This window comes from Rhinolophus ferrumequinum, chromosome 27 (genome assembly GCF_004115265.2).
Source record: "Rhinolophus ferrumequinum isolate MPI-CBG mRhiFer1 chromosome 27, mRhiFer1_v1.p, whole genome shotgun sequence".
Lineage (NCBI taxonomy): Eukaryota > Metazoa > Chordata > Mammalia > Chiroptera > Rhinolophidae > Rhinolophus > Rhinolophus ferrumequinum.
Window position 1 is genome coordinate 831,953 of NC_046310.1, and position 17,629 is coordinate 849,581.

General features: G+C 57.9%; 1 protein-coding gene across 7 annotated transcripts in view; it reads right to left on the reverse strand.

Annotated features, from left to right (window-relative positions):
* Positions 1 to 17,629, reverse strand: part of NAV1 (neuron navigator 1) — a 183,251-nt gene that overhangs the window by 130,945 nt on the left and 34,677 nt on the right. For all 7 annotated transcript variants that reach the window (XM_033099890.1, XM_033099889.1, XM_033099888.1 and 4 more), the window contains one exon: positions 743 to 1,486. In XM_033099890.1, the coding sequence (XP_032955781.1) occupies positions 743 to 1,470 (728 nt within the window). In that variant the 5' untranslated portion in view covers positions 1,471 to 1,486. The remainder of the gene's footprint in view (positions 1 to 742; positions 1,487 to 17,629) is intronic.

A 17,629-nucleotide genomic window follows, 5' to 3' on the forward strand; every position in this document is an offset into this window, starting at 1 on the left:
CGTCCAATGGTGGCTGCCCCATATGACCATTTAAGAAGCATTACGTACTGTCCTTACTACGCCAGGTACAGAAACCAATATGTACAAGGCAACGTGGTAAGTGGAGGGAGAGACAGCAACAGACGAACAGACCGACAGACGGACAGACACAGGCATTAGGGCAGGCCAAGCAGGAAGAGTTAGGATCTCACTCCCAGGGACTCAGGGCCAGAGCCCACGACAGTGCAGTGAGGTGAGTGTCCCAGATGAGCTGGGCAGACGACTTGCCTACCGACCTGCCTACTGGCCTATTGACCTACCCACCTACCCACCCACTCACCTACCCACCTACCCACCCATCCACCTACCCACCTACCCACCAGCTACCCACCCACCTACCCACCTATCTACCTATCTACCGACCTACCTACCTACCGACCGACCTAGCTAACTGCTTCAGCCTCCCCAGCACCCTGATGCAGCCTCATTACTTCCCAGAGAGCAGGGGAAATGGACATTTTAGGGGTACCCTCCTTATGAGCCTCCGATTGTTCTGGAGTCCCGAGAGTTAGTTGAGAAACACCAGAGCTTGGATCCGGTTCCCTTTATATGTTCCCGATCCCATCAGCTCTCGAACCCCCACGTCTGTAGGACTCCCCTGCCTAACTTCTTCCATTCATACTCTGGGTCCTCTGGTCTCCACCAGCCACTCAGTGTCAATGGCGCTCCCCGCTTTGGGCTTGCCCTGGGGTCCCCCACTCACCTGTACTGGAAGGGGGCCACCGTGGCTGTGACAGGCTGGCTCTGCTGATGGCCCGAGGAGAAGCTGATGGTCCCCTGGGCTGGGGACGGACGTGTGCTCTGCACGGGACTGCAGGCTGGGGAGGGTGTCCCTGAGGCCACCCCTGCCTCAGGCTCCGAAAGCCTGGGCACCCCAGAAGCTCTGTGGCCTTTGTCGCTCTGATCTTTTCCGGGGCAGTCAGGAGCCTTTTGACCTTCAGGAGCCCCTGGGATGTGGGTTTCTCCATGAGAGCCAGAGTTCGGCCGGGGCGGGCTCCTGCCCCGAGGCTGGCGGACTGGAATCCCTTCCCGGGCCACCTTCTTCCTTCCCTGGGAGCCCTGTGCATCCCCTCCTCTTCTGGGCCCAGCCCGGCTGGACATGGCTGCTTTGGGGGCTGCCCTGGGACTGCTCCATGGGGAGCTGGAGAGGCTGTCAGCACCCTCGGCCGACTCTCTTACTGACCCGGCAGCCTTGGGGGAGCCTCGGCCCCAGGAGGCCTTAGGAGAGGAGCCTCTGGGCGGGCCTGCGGCCGTGCCCAGTCTCGGGGAGGCCGCTCGCTGTGGGCTCAGGGCCAGGCCAGCCTGGCGCGGCCGCAGCTGGGGAGAGGCGCCCGGGGTGTGAATCCGGGTCTGGGAGGCAGCTCGTGGCACCGGGATGGAGGAGACATAATGGGGCCGGCTGGCAGAGTTCACATTGGCCATCCCGTTCATGGTCCGCGAGGCTGCCCTGGAGAGAGAGGAGAGAGAAGACCATTAGGCACTGGCCCAGCTCCAGGCCCCTGCTGCACAGCGGTGACTTTGGGGCCACAGACGCCCCAGCACCAGGCTGGTTATCAGACTCCTGGGCTCCCAGCCTGACTCTGGGCAACCCCCTTTCCTCCGCTTGGAAAGGGGGCTGTAAGGGCCACGTGCAAACGTGGGTGAAAGTGCTTGGGGAGTTTAATGCGCTGGACCAACGGGGTTCACTTCCCCTGGACTCCGCTCCTGTCCGTTGAGCAGGACAGCCCCCTCCCTCTCAGGTCTCTCCTGGTTCTAGAATGTCCGTGGGAAGCCATCTGCCTTGTGCCCCAGCCTTTTTTCTGCCCTGCCCTTCCACTTGCCATGTCACCTGGCACCTGGCTCTCCCCCAGGGGAGTGTAATCTTCCAGATCCCACGGCCCCAAAGGTGGGGCAGCCAGTCACAATCCTGCAAATCATAAACTAGTAAACACCCACCTCACCCCCCACCAGCCGCCGTTCCGGCCACCTGGCTCGTGCCATTCGCTGGCCCTCCGCACAGATGCCATCTCTCCTGGTTTCTCCACAAGCCCCCACCCCTCAGCCACTGGACATTTGGGCACCTGGCTCACAGTCTTCCTCTCTCACCCATTCCCGACCCATCTTCTGACCTAGAAAGCTGACCTAGAAATTCCTCTAGTCTCGGAGACTGTGTGTCCCACCTTTAGACACAGGCAGACCCCCCTGCGTACCCCTGCCCCCGGCACCCAGGCCCTTCCCTCCCAGTCTCCTATCCATCAATTGTCGCATCTCTCTCCTGTATCTTCAGCATCTCCTCAACCACCTTCCTCTCCCACCATGTTAATTAATGGACAAACTGATCTGTTAATCACTTTCATTTCAAAGGGAATTTGAAGCAGTTTACAAAGACTTGAGCAACCAATTCCAGACAGATGAAAGAGTTAAATGTAGAAAATGCAACCATAAAAGAATTTGCAGAACACATGCATGAATGTTTCCATATTTTGTTCCGGGAAAGGTCTTTACAAGCACCATATCAAAGGCAGACATCATGAAGAAAAACACAGATAGATCTGAGTGCATAAACATTAAAATCCCTGTGTGGACAAAACAGCCCTTTCAAAAGGTGCAAGCCATCAATAAACTATAAAAATACTTGCAACTTATGTAAGAGACGAGGAGTGAATACCTCCAGATACCGGGAGCTCGACCAAATCAGTAAAAAGCAGACCCCATAGAAGAAAGAGCAAAAGACTTCACCAAGAAATTCACAAAATAATATAATGAGATAAAACATAACAAAAACAAAAGACTTCATCAAAATTGAGGAGATGCAAATTAAGTGTTATCGTTTGTTGTCATCAAATTTATCGTCTTTTAGGAAATTGTAACATCAGGCTGCAGGGCCGTCACACACGACCGTGGGACACTGTCAGCTGTAGAAGTGTACCGAGGGGAAGGATGGGGGCGAGCGTTTATGTACGAAGAAAATGCTCCAGTTGACTCCTGAAGGGTAAACTGGTACTGGGTGGAAATAGAGATGAAGGACATCTGGACAGAGAAAAGCCCACAAGAGCACGGCCGGTCCACCTGAGTCCACGGCAGTGTCCCCTTTCGTGCCATGGAGAAAGCTGCCAGCAACACACAATGTGGTTTATGGCTGTTGCTGACCTTCCCCTGACCTTGACTCTGTGGTGCCAGACCGCTTACAAGCTCAACTGTAAGAAGTGAGTAGGACCCGTGAGATTGGTGGATTTACAGAACCACAGCTCGAGCTGTCTGTGAGCGTTGGGGCTTATAGGACTGTGTTCCTGACCGATGGAATAATTTCCACAAGACAGAGGAATGCTATGACCCCCCTCCTTCCCTCTAATTTGTCCTTCAGTGACTTGATACAATTACTGGATGAACTGAAGCACCCCCACCTCTTCCAGCAGAGAGGATGGCAAAGCCACGTGTGTTGAGGGAACCACACCAGCTCGCCTCCACCGCTCCAACAGCTGCCCACCAACGAGGCCCACAGGGCCATGTCGGAGGCTGGCCTGACCCCTGCTCCCTCCCCGTCCATCTCATGTCACTCCCTGCCCACCCACCAGGCCGCACACTGAATCACGGCCTCCCACGCAGGGCACCCTGCCCTGTCCCCAGCCCCAGCATGCCAGCTATGAGAATCTGAGTAAATTACTTGACTCTCCATGCCCAGTCTGTAAAATGAGGGTCCAATAAAATCTAGAAACTACAGTTAGGTGGAGACACGGGGAGTCTTAAGGCAAGAAGAGAACACACGCCTCAGCCTGGCCTCAGGACCCATTGTCAGAGTCCTTCCCCAGCAGAGATGAGGGCAGGTTCACGTGGTCATCTTCCTTCCATCGGCCACCCCACTGACGGTCAGTTACAAGCATGCTGGCAATGCCGAGTGCGGGTCTGCTCAAAGGCTCCTGTGGGCCCTGAGCAGCTGACCCTGGCGGCCAGCACAGAGCTGGGCCACGCACTGAGCAGCTGAGCTAAGGAGCTGACCCCCCGTGAGAAGGGCCTGAGACGACTGACGCACTGCAGCCTCCCCGGCCCACAGCCCTCGGTCCTGTACCCTGACGGTGGGCTCTCATTCACCGCTGGGGCTTTGCTCTGTGTCAGCTCCTTGGCTGAGGCGCCAGGCCGTGTGCTCTGCCTTTCTCCACCTGCAGTGGCCCTGCGAGGTGGTGTTAGTGTTGTCATTCCCACTTCACAGGCAGCGACCCCGACGCACAGAGAGGCTAAGGAGCTCGCTGCTGCTCACACAGCTGGCCAGCGGCAGAGCCTGGGTGGGACCCAGACAGGCCGGCTCCGGCCAGTGCTTGCTGCTGACCCGACAGCCTGCATCCAGACCTCCCCGACCTTTCAGCCTGTGAGTCATCTGGCCCGGGCTCCACCAGGACAAGTGGAAGCCACTGGCTCAGGGCTCTGCAAACCCAGAGCCAGGAAGCGTTCGGGACCCCTAAACATTTTCCTCCAGCTCAGAAGCAGGTTAGAGCTTAAGCGCCAGCTCCCTCAAGAACAGGGGACCAGGGTGTGGTGCGGGCACGGAAGACGGCACGGAAGGGACAGTCCCCCCAGCGGCTGCAGGTCCCGCCCGGCCCTCCCTCCGCTGCCCTTTCTGCCCTCAAGGCGCCGGCCCGCCACGGCGGCGGCGGTGGTGCTGACGGGACAGCTCCCTGCAGCGGCGCATTAAGCGGCGGCGTCTGCGTCGCCTGCAGGCGGTCAGGGGGCCCATTTCAAAGGGTCAGAACGTGGTTCCTGCAGCATCAAGAGGCTGGATGTGCTTTTTAAACATTTGAAGAAAGAAAGAAAAAGAAAGCAAATGAAAAAGAAAAGTCTGGGAGGTGGGACTCGTGGGTGCTGGGTCCCATGGTTCCCTCGTGGGCTGAGTGAATTGGGGCAAATCAGGTGTCTTGCCTGGTGCCTTGTTCAGCAGCGTTCGAATAGGGAGGCAAACCTGCCCCAGAGGAGGTGAGGGAAGTCGGGAAGTCACTCATGTTAGGGCACTGGGGTGTCCCTGGACGCCAGCACTGAGGTGACACTGCTCCGTGGTGGTTAGAATACGGGTCTCCAGTTGGAGCCCCCTCCTGACACCCCCACCCCACCCCCCAGGGCAAATCTAGCTTTCACTGGCTGCTTCCCAGCTGTGGTCCCAAGCAAGTTACTTAACCCCCTCAGCCTGTTTCCTCAGCTCCAAAACGGGGACAATAAAAATGCCTCCTCACAGGGCTGTCCTAAGGATTACGCGTTATTATAGGAATATCACTGCAGACAGTGCCTGGCCCATAAGAACCACTGAAGGAAGGTTTTTACTATGAAGTCAACCAGGCCACGAGCACAGCACTCATCTCGTCTGTCTGACCCAAATTTCCCACGCGCACCTTTTGTCACGTATTCCAGTCAGAATAACACGGCCGTCGTCAGCAGAGCGTCTCATCTCTAACCTACACGTCTAGTTTCTATCTAAGCATGAATAGGACAGCCAGTTTGTACGGGGTTGCATCAGGGTGGGTAAACAAAGTCAAACAGGTTCCCCAAATTAACCGCAGCATGGGTTAGGAAGAGGTGAGGAGGTGACCTCCGGACAGCCCAAGGTCGGCTTTCGCACGACCCACTCAGAGGTAGGACGGCGACAGAACGATCTTCAGGGATCCAAACGCCACAGACGGGCGTCCTCACGAGCTTTCTACTCCACCTGCTGCACCCTGTCCTCTGTCCTGGAAACCCGGAGCGGTTCCTCCCACAGCCGAGCCCCAGTGGGAGCCCCACTCTGGTTGGAGGCCCCGTCCGCTCCCTGGAGGATGAACCACCTCGGGAACAGGGCTGTGTCCTCTGATGTCACAGCCAACAGGTGGCCTGTGCTGCTGCAGCCTCAGAAAAATACCACATATATAGTCACACACACTCACACACAGACATACATCCACTCGCTCCCCCACCCATGTCCACACACTGACACACGCAGACACACACACACATGCTCACACACACACACCCCTCTAGCTTCTGCCCGTCTTCCTGTCCCTTGCTGACCCTGTCCTTCGGCCCAATTCCCATCCAGCCCAGAGACCCCACAGAGGGCCTCTGGCTCCTCCCACCCTGGTCCATCTCAGGTGCTCCAAGCTTCCTGGAGAAAGGGATCCACACAACTTTCATTCGACGTGTGTGCTTATGGACCTCCTACAGCTCACACTGGAGCTGGGGACGAGGGACAGGGCACCTGAGGACGTCCCTGGGCCGAGAGGAAGCAACCTGTCCCCAGCCAGAGCGCTCAGCAGTGGTGGTGCCTGAGGGACTCCTGGTCCAGTTCCTTCCCCCCACACACACACACACACGGCCTCCCCTCCACATACGACCCCAAGACGGGGCAGCTCCCAGGGCTGAGGGCAGGACTGCAACAGCCATGTACTGAATGTTTCTCCTTCTCGTCCAGCCTCTCATTTCTTCCAGTCTCTCAGGATGGATGAGGAAGGTCTGAGATGTGGGTGGGACTGAAAGTCACCCCCCTGCTGCAAGCTCTTGGCCCGTGGACCCTGGCTTTGGGCCTTTCAGCCGGGCCTGGGCCTTGGCCGAGGAGGACAGCGTGGGCCTGGGCACTGGCAGGAAGCAAAGGACACAGGGTCAGCTGGCCTGGACCTGGCAGGAGATGGGTTCTCCCAGCGCCTGCCTGGCTGGCTCCTGGCTCAGAATGGGGAGTGCACGCAGCTCATCCTCCTTGTTCCCAGAGCCCAGGGCTCTGCCAACACCCCCAGGGGCCCTTTAACTTCACACGGCAGACCACTCATTTTCCTGGCCTCATGGCAGCCTGCTCTGACAGACGAAAGAAGGGACTGGCCGTGAGAATCTCAGGTGATGGCAGAGAGGTCAGTTCCGGCATTTGCAGTAAATAATCAAGCCGGTGCCGAGATGCCACCTGCCCAGCCCAGCCCGTCCCCAGGACAGCTGCCCAATGCTGCACTGCCCAGACCTGGCACGCCCACAGAAACTCCGTCACTCTGTTGCCCAGGCCTGTGCCCATTCTGGCCGAGTCCAGACAGACAGGCAGGACATAGGTGACCTCAAACAACCTCCATAGCAGGGAGGCGCCTTGCACTCCTCCAACACTTCTCCCAGAATCCCTCACCCATCTCTCTGGAAGTTCTTTCAAACGTCTAACCTCCATCCTCTCTGCTGAGAATCAAGGTGACTTCCTGGTTCTTTATTCTAGGGGTTGCTTCTCCCAGCCTCTGGCCTCTGACAGAGAGGTGAGTTTTGATCTCAGGGAGGGGTCCCAGAGCCGCCCAGCTGAAGACGGCTGTGCTGTGTTAGCAGACTGTCATTTTTCACTGATTTGATCCACATAAACGGCTCCGCAGTCAGTCTCCATGGTTCCATGTCAATTAGCCAAGAGAAATGATTTAGTATTAATGAAAATCAATAGCTTAACACTGCCCCACAAATCACAGGGGGCTGGAGGCCTCAGTTGTAAGTACCTCCCAGGAAGCTGAGCAGCCGGGAGTCCAGGCAGCCTGTGCCGGCCCCCTGGGTGTTCCCAGCACCCAGTGTGCCCTCCTGTAAAGCAGACAGGAGCCTGGAGTTCTCCATCACAGGGCACGAGGCCCAGTCCCCCTTGGGGACAGTCCCTGCTGCACCTCACTTCTCTCCCTAGTCACTTCCTGCAGGCCGGGCTTCCTGGAGGTCTGGCTTCCTGAGCTTAGATTCCAGACGGGCCCTGGGGCTGACGGATGGGGCGAGGCAGCAGTAAGTGGGGCCTTGGGGGGGGGCCTCATTGCAGAGAAAGGAACTGGAGCCTACGGAGCCCCCCAGGCAGCTGGCCAGGTGGCCACGTCTCCCAGCAGACCTGTCAGCTCCATCTTTCTCACACTTTATTATTATTTTTCTCCCTCCACGTAAGTCCTCCAGTGATTTTCCAGGGATGGTTTTTCCAGCCGGGCAGATGGAGGGGATGTCTCTCAACAAGTCCACATACTTCCCAAGTCCCAAAGTCCAGGGCTCCCGGGCTGGGGCACGAAGAGGTCTGGGGGTTCTGGACTAGTCTTGAAGACTTCAGCTCAGAGGCTGGGCCACTTGCAGCATGTGGGCTGGTGCCCTGCCTGGAACAGCATGTCCCGGCATGTGGAGGGCTGGACTCTCCGTCTGACTGCAAACCCATCTGCGAGACGGGCTGTGAGGTGCAGAGCCAGACCACCCGCTGAGCTAAGGCCGCATCAGGCTGGCTACACAGCTGTAAGCTCCACCTTCCCGCGAGGGGTGGGGGTGGGCTGGGGGCAGGGGCAGAGCTGGGAGCTGCTGGCAGGCCCAACAGTCCAGAGCAGCCCAGGAGTCAGACCGCTGGACGGAGCCCAGTGCCAAGCCTCTCCCCGAGGGGGTCCATCTTAGCCCTTAGCTTCACTGTCTGGACAATGGGCCGCAGTTCCAGCACCAGCGAGACCTCCAGCCTACTGCCCATCTCATTCCAGAGCTCTGCAGAGGAATCAGCTGCCTGTGTCTCCAGCAGAGCCAGCTCCCCCGTCCGGCTGGCTCCTCCAGCGTCTGTCCGAGCCAAGCTAAACTCCTGCGGGGCCCCCACTCCTGCGGTACCGGGCGGCCAAGCCAGGACCCCCTCCCCACCCCTGTGAGAAACACATTTGTATGGGAACCACATACAGAGCAGAGGCCAGGCCTGGCTGCTGCCCGTGGCCCTGGTGCCAGGCTGCAGGAGAGAGGCCGCCCCTCTCCCCACTGACCCCGATCTCAGAGAAAGAGCCCCGTGCGCCGTGAGGCCCAGAGCACAGCTCCCAAGGCCCAGACTGTGCCAGACACCAGAGGAGGACAGGTGAGCACTCGGGAGACCTGCCTCCTCTCCCAATGTGCTGGCAGAGCCAGGAGTGCAGCCACACCGACGGGTCACTCGGTCCCTGCCCTGTAACTCCCCTGAGCAGGGTCCCCTCTGCCTGGAAGGGTTGCCCAGCAAGCAGAGCTGGGGGCCACCTGAGGTGGCACACAATGGCCTTTGCTCATTTAGACCACAAGCCACGGGGGTCAGCACCACTCACCCAGCCCTCTCCCACTTCCTGTATCATTTCTGGGGTGCTCTTCAGAGTCTGGCTCTGCTAGTGCAAACTGTATGGCTTTTACTTAAACCGTCCAAGCTCTGGTTGTTGCATTTGAAAAGGAGGGGCCCTCCATCCCAGAGCCGCTGTCAAAATGAAACGTGTCTCAGGCCATTTGGGCTACTTTACCAGAATATCAGAGGCTGGGGCTTCTAAACCACAGACACGGATTTCTCACAGTTCCGGAGGCTGGCAGTCCGAGATCAAGGCCTCGGCAGATAAGACGTCAGCTGAGGGCCGGCCTCCGGTCCATCACCCTGCTGTGTCCTCACATGGCCCAAGAGGCAGGCAGGGAGGTCTCTGGGTCGCTTTATAAGGACACTGGTCCCACTCCTGAGGGCTCTGCCCTCCGACCCGATCACCTCCCCCAGGCCCCAGCTCCAAACACCGTCACCTTGGGGTTAGGATTTCAACGTGAATTTTGGGGGACACACACTCCATGTAAGATGCTTAGCACAGGAGCACAAGGGCAGTTCTCATTCTAAAAACAACACACTCATTACAAACACCTGGAAAATCTACACAAACGTAAAGACGAAAACACGTAGCAGCTGGAAACCTACTGGGCCGCCGGTACCACGTGGACGCGTTTCGGCTCCTTCCAGGCGGCTCACTCCCCAGTCATCCACAGATGGTGAAATCGTGATTATACTGTCCGCACACTTTATATCTTCTCACGATTAATATGGGTGAAGCATTTAAAACATCTTCAAAACTTTTTCGAGCAGCACGCTCGTTACCAGATAATAAACTACTATGTGGATACGTAGGCACAAATGACCTAACCTCCCCACTGCCACCGGCCATTTAGGTCACGTCCAATTTCCCACCCTTCTGTGTGGTGAACGTGCAAACGTGCCTCCAATTACAGCCTCCGGCTCCATTCTCAGAAGTGGAAGTGTGCGGTCCAAGGGGAGGAGCTCTGGACTGTGGGTTGCACGTTGCAGGCTGTGTTCACAGACTTGACCAGCCTGCCCCCTCCCCTCCCCCACAGGGCCTGGCTCACTGCTTCCTTCTCAGCCCCTGGGCCTCCCTGGGGACACACACCATGGGCTCTGACAGTGACGAACAGTCGGTCCAAGGAGGGGGCTAAGGAAGAGCCAAGCACGTGCAGGTGGCCCCCCGGCAGCAGCCCCTGCTGTCCTCCCAGGACTCGGAGGAGACCGGCACGGCCCTACTTCACGCGTTAAGTTTGCGGCCTGGAGGCGCTCTCTGTCCACCAAGACCACTATGTATGGGGACCGGCGCTTTTCTCGTCCTTCTGCTTCAGGTTTGGGGAGAATGCTCAGGGCCAGGTGCGTGACCAGGACAACAGAATGTCCGCTGGCCTTACGACAGCCTCAGGGTACATGGCAGTGCCACCGAGGAAAGTGCCAGAGAAATGGGGGGGGTCGGGGGGTCCCTGTAAGTGCCAGGCACTGGGCGGAGGGGTCCTTCACACACTCCAGCTTGAGTAGCACAGCACCCCCTGCCCCCAGCAACCAGGCTTCGCCCCCAGGAGAGGACGTTTTGCAATACGAAGGTCCTCGCCTTCCTGAGGGTCCTGGGTGGTCCCAGGCCACAGGTCCAGGGAGGCAGTTCCCAGGTACTCGAACTGCTCAGCTTCCTCTCCTTTCTTCTCAGTCCTTCCCCTTTCTGAGACCGTCACCAACTTCCCCATCCTAGGAGGGGCTGTGGCTGAAAGAGCCAGGGTCCTCTCTGTGATCACCAGCCCTCTCTGGATCACCTGGAAATCCAGTGCTGTGCCCCCTTCCTTTCCCGCCCCCTTTCCCACTTCCCCTGCAGGCTTCCTCCAGGCCTTTGGAGCAGGAAGGGACTGTAGAGGGATGTGGAGAGCACTGCGCCCGGAGCTGGCCAGACCAGGAAAATCTCACAGGGCTCACACACACCCAAAGTCTTGTAATGACACCCCCTCTTCCCTCATTCCTGTCCCTGGCCTGAACCCTTCCCTAAATGTTGCTTGCTTCAGACTTGGCGCCACTCAGATATTCCTCTTTCCACGTCCCACTGAAAAATCCTCTCCTCCGCGGCCTTCCTGAACTGACCCACAGAAAGTGACCACGTGGCCCAGCCCCACTCTGCCTAAACAAAGGTGCCAGTGGCTCTCATCCTTGGTCCTTGCATGAATGTCCCTGAGCCAGAACGCACATGCCCACACGGAGACTGTCGTTCTCATGCCCTGTTATCTCATGAGGACTGTGACACCCTCTGGGGACCCTGAGCAAGTTACAGTCAGAAAAACTGCAGGCATGTCCTGAAATACAGGGTCTCACCTCCTCCTCCTCCTCCTCCCACCCCCTAACTTTTCTCTCTTTCTTTTGACAATACTTGTTGTCATGGAGAATCTAACATAAGGAGGCAGGTAGGAAGCCTGTTGCCTGGCAACAAGATGCCGGAGGTACCGGATTGGCTGCTGAGGTCTAAAGGGGCAGAAAGGATGATGAGGACAGGTGGGAAAGGAGAGAAACACCCTGGGGGGACACAAAGGCACCGGAGAGAAGCAGAGACAGGACCAGGGTAAAGAGAAAAACTGGAAACGCGAGAACGTGCCAGGGCTGGGTCACTGTGTGTTTGCTGATGCCCTCCGTCAAAGCAACAAAGCAAAACAAACACACATCAATGTGTTTTCATAGCTGTGTTTACACTGTGGAGATTCATACAAAAAGAGAGTCCTAAATATCCGAGTGGGAAATTCTACAGGAAGACTCCGCGGCACGTCGTGCAAAGAGCTGGGGCCTCGTCACCGCGGGTCTGAATCTCCGCTCTGCTCACAGTGACCCATCCAACCACATGACCTCTTCGAGCTTCAGTCTTCTCAGCTGTAAGAGGCGAACGGCATTGCGTATCTCCCAGGGTTGTTGGCAGAATACACACCTGATGGGCGTGGGCGCCCACTGGGGACTCAGGAAAACGCCCATTGCGTGGCGACTGTTGTTGGCTTCTGTGGCCGACCATCTGCTGTTATCTCGATCACCACTATTATGACCGGAACTGGAAGCTTGCAGGGGGTGAGGGGAGTGGAGGGAGCCCTGTTCCCAACGTCCAGAGACCTGGCTTCCATCCAGACTAACACTCCTACTGCCTGAGACTCAGGCCAACTATTAACCTCTCTAGGTCTCAGTTGCTCATCTGTAAAATGGGGACAATAACCTCCCCCTCAGAGTGTCACAAGGAGGGTCACATGCCAGTAGGATAAACCCTGAGCCCGAGTGGGTATCCTAGATGCTGACTGCACACCTACACCCCACCGGGTCCACTCTCTCCAGAGGTGGCGACAGGTCTGGGCGGGGCCACTGTCAGTCTTCCTTTGAGGAAAGGAAGGGCTCAGGGTGCCTGGGTGCCCTTCCCGACATGGAAGTCAGTGTCACGAAGCAAAAGGTAGAGAAACAGAGGACGTGACACCCAGAAGACAAAACAAAGGCGCATCTTCCAGGCTAATTTCCAAGCTGATTTATTTTGCCAAAACGACAACTTCTGTGACCAGAAACAAAGGACAGCAGGGGTGGCCTTTCCTAGTTAGAGGAGACGGCATCCAGCAATCACTTCTGGGCACGTCACAGCGACACAGCAGTGCCTGCCATACTGGGACGCCATGACGACCCCTGTGAACACGGGGGCCACCAAGCCACAGAAGCAGAAGGGTCAAGGGGCAGGACTAGGTGACCCCGGGCTGCAGCAGCTTTGGCAAACGACCCACGCCTCCCAGGGAAGCGACATGAAACCCTTCGGAGCCCAAAACATCCAGGGAGCTGCTCCTAACATGCAGCCTCAACCTTCCCTCTGTCGTTTCCAGCTCAGTCCTTCCGCCTCCGTCTTCAGAGAGCAATTTAACTGGCTGAGAATGTCCGTGTGTCACCAGCTGTGACGTTCCCGCCAGGACTGGGGAGGCAACAGGGGCTGTGACTCACGCTGTGTAAGTCACTGTCTCCCTGTCTGCCTCTAGCCCCCACCACGCCAAACGCCACTGTGCTTAGCTGCCTTTTCTAGTAGTGCAAACGGACATCAGAGAGGTGCTGCTACCACTTCCGTGGGGGTAGGGCCGGGTGTGCCAGGGTGGGGAAGGCTGCGAGTGGCCTGTTGGGCCTGGCAAGAGCACCAGGCGTGTGAGCCCTGCCACTGGGGGAGCACCCAGCCGAGAGCAGCTCCCCTCTCTGGGCCCTTTTCTCAGGGGCTCAGAAGGCCAGGCCCTGGGGCCCCAGCCCACAGGACTCCAAGCGATTTCAGGGTAGAAAAGATAATTCAGAAAAGGAACAATTGCAGCTTCAAGAACACAGACTTGCTTTGGGTCCGATGGTGTCCTATTCTTTGTCTCCTGCACTGGGAGGGAGCGGAGAGCAGCCAGCGAGATTCAGGGAAGCTGTTAGGGGGACGTCCCGGGGGTGGCCTTGACAGTGAGTGGGTGGGAGACAGCAGTCCCCTGACACTGGAGGCACGTGCTGTTTGCATCGGGTAGTTTTTTCATTTTGAACCCTTGAGAGGTGCACTTTTCTGCAAAAACATCCCCCACCCCCTGGGTCAGGGGACGGGGGTGAGAAACAGGATGATGAGCTCATGTGGTGTTGGGGGTGGAGGGTTGGTAATCTGAGCCAGGTGGGGTTTGGTCAGTTCCAGGGGGCTGGCAGAGGCCCCCCGCAGCCACCGGAGGGGGTGGAGAGGGGTGCTGGGCGGGGGCTCCCCTGCTCTAACTAGCTTTGCGTTTATCTATGGAAATCCTGGCTCTCTGTGCCAGATTTTATTTAAACTATTTTATTTTTAAAAAGTTGGAAGACTCTTCTAGTTGAGTCACTCCCTGGGGCCATATGGGGGTGGTGACCACTGTGGTTTTAATTCCTTTTCTCTGACCAGAAGCTGAGAGTGGGAGACCCTCTGGGGTTCTGAGCACTTGGAGAGAGGAGCAGACAAGAGCAGACTACACTGGCTGCTGCAGAGGCCCGAGGGGGCAAAGCTCCGGGAGCAGGAAATGAAGCCCCAGAACCGCATTTCAGGTATGCACCCCAAGGGCTTTCCCTCAGGAGAGAGCTCTTGGCCGTCCTGCTAGGATTGTGGGTCAGACCCCTACGTGTTGAAAGCCTCATTATTCTTGAGTTTTCTGACTAGTCCTTGTTCTCCCTCCAGCTTAAAAAAAAAAAAAGAAAAAGAAGTTTATGTTTTGAAAGAATTCCAGATTTACAGAAAAGCTGCAAAGATAGTACAGCATCCCGATAAAATACCCTTCACCCAGCTTCCCCTGAGGTTAAAACTAAGAATCCATCTGGGCACATCGCTGCCCAGTAAAACACAGACCATGAGAGTTCACCAGCTTCTGCCCTTTCCCTGTTCCAGGATCCAGTCCACGACCTGCCATGGCACGGAGCTTCCCCCCACCTTTTAAAATGCAAATGTCCTTCTGTGAACTCCAGCCTGTCCCCACCATGCTTCGGGGGAAAGGAGAAAGCCTTCAGGCTCCTGTCCACTGTCAGCGTGATCTGAGAGGGACAGACAGGTCTGGGCAGGGAGTAAAGGAGGAGAAAGCCTCAGAGAAGACGCCCCGGAAAGGCTCATTCAGGCCCGCCCTCAACCAGGAGGACTGGTGCTTCAGCCTTGGGATCCCTCCCCTCCAGAGGCCACGCAACCATCCAAAGGCTTCTAGGACGAGTGTGGACCCTCTGTCCCCAAGAAGCCTGAGAGCGGTTCACAGGTGAGCTGCCCTGCTCCAGGCCCTTCCACTCCAGGATGGATACCTGGCCTGAGCTGCTCCCTGGTTCAGACCCAGAGGGCGGCCTGTGACTTCAGAACAGCCTCCATTTCTGAGCGCAGAGCACTGTGTCATAAACAGCAGGGAAAGTGAAGGCGAGAGAAGGCTGTGTCTCAGCAGAATTGTTTCCAAATAAAGTGCTACTTTTCCCTCTCCAGCTCTCCCTGGAGATGACTGAGTCTCTCTGGCACAGACACCTTTCCCTCCTTCCCCCTCCCTTACCTCCTTTATAGCAATTCCGGGTGGCGCTAAAAATCAGAGCAGGCGCAGGCGGTAGGACCCTGCCTGAGGGTCTCCCGCCTCGTCAGGGGGCTCACGGAACAAACGGCTCTGGTTTTCTAGGGACACAGGGTTCGTGGACAGAAGCTCCCCGGATATGAGCACCGGAGCCCCAAGCCCCAGACTGGCCAGCGGGCCGTCACGGACATGGAGCTGCCAGAAAGTCCACCCTCCTGTGCCAGCCACGGGTCAGGACCTCACGAACCCCCAGCCAACTCATTCTGTGCTTTGTTGCCTAAGAGGGGCACAGGGAACTCCATCCAGGGGAGCGGGGCACAGAGCGGGGGCCAGCCGGCGAGCCCTGAGTGGGCGAAGGTCAAGGGAGGCAGGCCAGGGGGCTTTGCAGACACGAAGCCTTTGTTCTCGGCGCTCATGAAAACGGCCTTGGAAAAGGAAGTCCCCTTCCAGCCAGAGGACTGGGGCTGGACATGCGAGAACAAGGTGAGGGGCTGGGACATGTGATTCAGGAAGTGTGACCTCGTCCCGCCAGAAGGCTCTCCTTTGTGGGTTCTGGCCAGGCTGAGCCCGGGCAGGGAGGCCGGCAGGGTGGGTGTCCACGGGCAGGCAGAGACCCTCCTCCCTCCTCCTCGTGGCTGAGTGGGGCCAACAGACGCCCTGGCCCCACGAGAGGCTCCAGAAATGTTCTCCGAAGGACAGACCCTCCTGATTCTGACGCCCCACCTGAGGGTGACCGGTCCAGAGGAGGGGCGGGGATACGATGACCTCGGCAGGGTTCTGCCAGCTCCAGGATCCGCCCCAGACAGACAGCACCTCCCTGCCACTCACCCGTCACCCAGCTGAACAGCATGTGGCTGAGTCCCACGGCCCCTGCCAGTCGTGAAGCGACACTCCACGTGGCGACTGCCCTCACCCACTGTGGTCTCAGCGCCCATCACCTGGGGCAGGCGCTTGCTACCTGGTGAACCTGAGGTTCAGGGAGGGTGAGAGGCTACCCCCCGGCCAGAAGCCAGGTCCTCGACGCCACGCCAAGGGTGTCCAGTCAAGCCTGTGGTCCTGACGGGTTTTCCTGAGCCCTGCACCTAGTGCCAGCCCCTCGGCATTTCTCACCAGGATGTCCAGCTTGCTCTTCCAGCCCCACGCTGGCCGGTCCCCTCACACCATTTCTTCACTGAGGCCAGAAGTTCTGGCCAACTCGTGGGTCTGACCATGAACCTCCCATGTAATAAAATCAAGCTTTTGAGGGTCTCGAAGACCTTCTTGAGTTGGCTCCTCCCTACGTCCCAGCCTCATTTCCTGCCCCTCCCTGCTTCATACTTTATCCTTAAGTTTTACCAGACACCTTGTCAGGTGTCTGCACACCATGAGCTTTCAAGCCTTTCCTTAGGTAATTTCCAGTCTCCCTTCATGTTTGGCTCAGACACTCCGGCATCTCCCCCTCCAGGAAGTCATCCCCGACCTTCTGTGCGAGCTAAGTGGCCCCCTGACTGGCTTCCCAGTCACCAGGTCTCCTTGGCTCAGCCCCAGAGCTTCCTTCTTGAGGAACGTAGTCCCACTTAGCTCGGAGCCCTGGCATCCACCACAGTGCCCACTTGTCACTCAACAGAAGCAGAAGGAACCCAACACCTTGACGCTTCGACGCCCTGCAGAGAGGGGTGTCCTGCTCCCTTGTGGGGGGTGGGGGGTGGGGGTGGGGGTAGACTCCCCCCCCACCCCATGCTCCCCAGCTCTCCAGAGGCCCAGGGAATGAAGCCAGCAGGAGATGCACACCGTCACAGGGACAGGAGGAAATGAGCCACAGCTGGCAAGGAAACAGGCCAGGAAGCTGTCCCACTAAACAGGAAGAGGTGGAAGGCTGGGGCGGAGCTTCCTGAGAGTGGGAGCGGGGAGCCTGGCCCCCTTTGCTGGACACCAGGCCTCAGCCCCGCCCTCAGCTGGCAGGAGGTGTCTGCGACCTGTCCTCCAGCTTTAACCAGAGGCCCCCAGGGGCATGTTAGGAGGTGACATGATAGCCTGTGGTTTCCAAGGCAAGACAGCAGAGCTGCCCTGAGGGTGAGGCGGCGGGGGCAGGGAGAAGCGCAGGGAGATGTTGGGCCCAGACAGGTCTGCTCGCACCTGGAGAAACGGTGGAGGGGGTGGAGGCTGGGAAGCTGGGGGTGCAGAAGGCCTGGCCCTCCTCACCTGTAGCCACCCCCGTCACAGGTCACTGCTCTGTGATGACTTCCCTCGCCCCACTCCAGACCCCACTGCAGCTCCTTGTTGGAACCCGTCCCACGGCTCAGTGTCTCCCCACCAGGCCGGCAGCCCCACGGGGGCAGGGGCTGTTTTGTTCCCACGACAACTCCCGCACCCGGAAGGAGTGTGTGTGCAGATGCTCGATAAACATGGCTGAATGGACGACGACGTGCAGGAACTCATTCTCATTTTGCAGCTGAGGAAACTGAGGCACAGAGGTGAGGGCACTTGCTCAAACTGCACAACCAGGAAGTGGGGTGGGCACTGCTTATGCCCAGGCTGCTGTCCCTGACGCCGACATTAAGTGCTGTCCCATGCA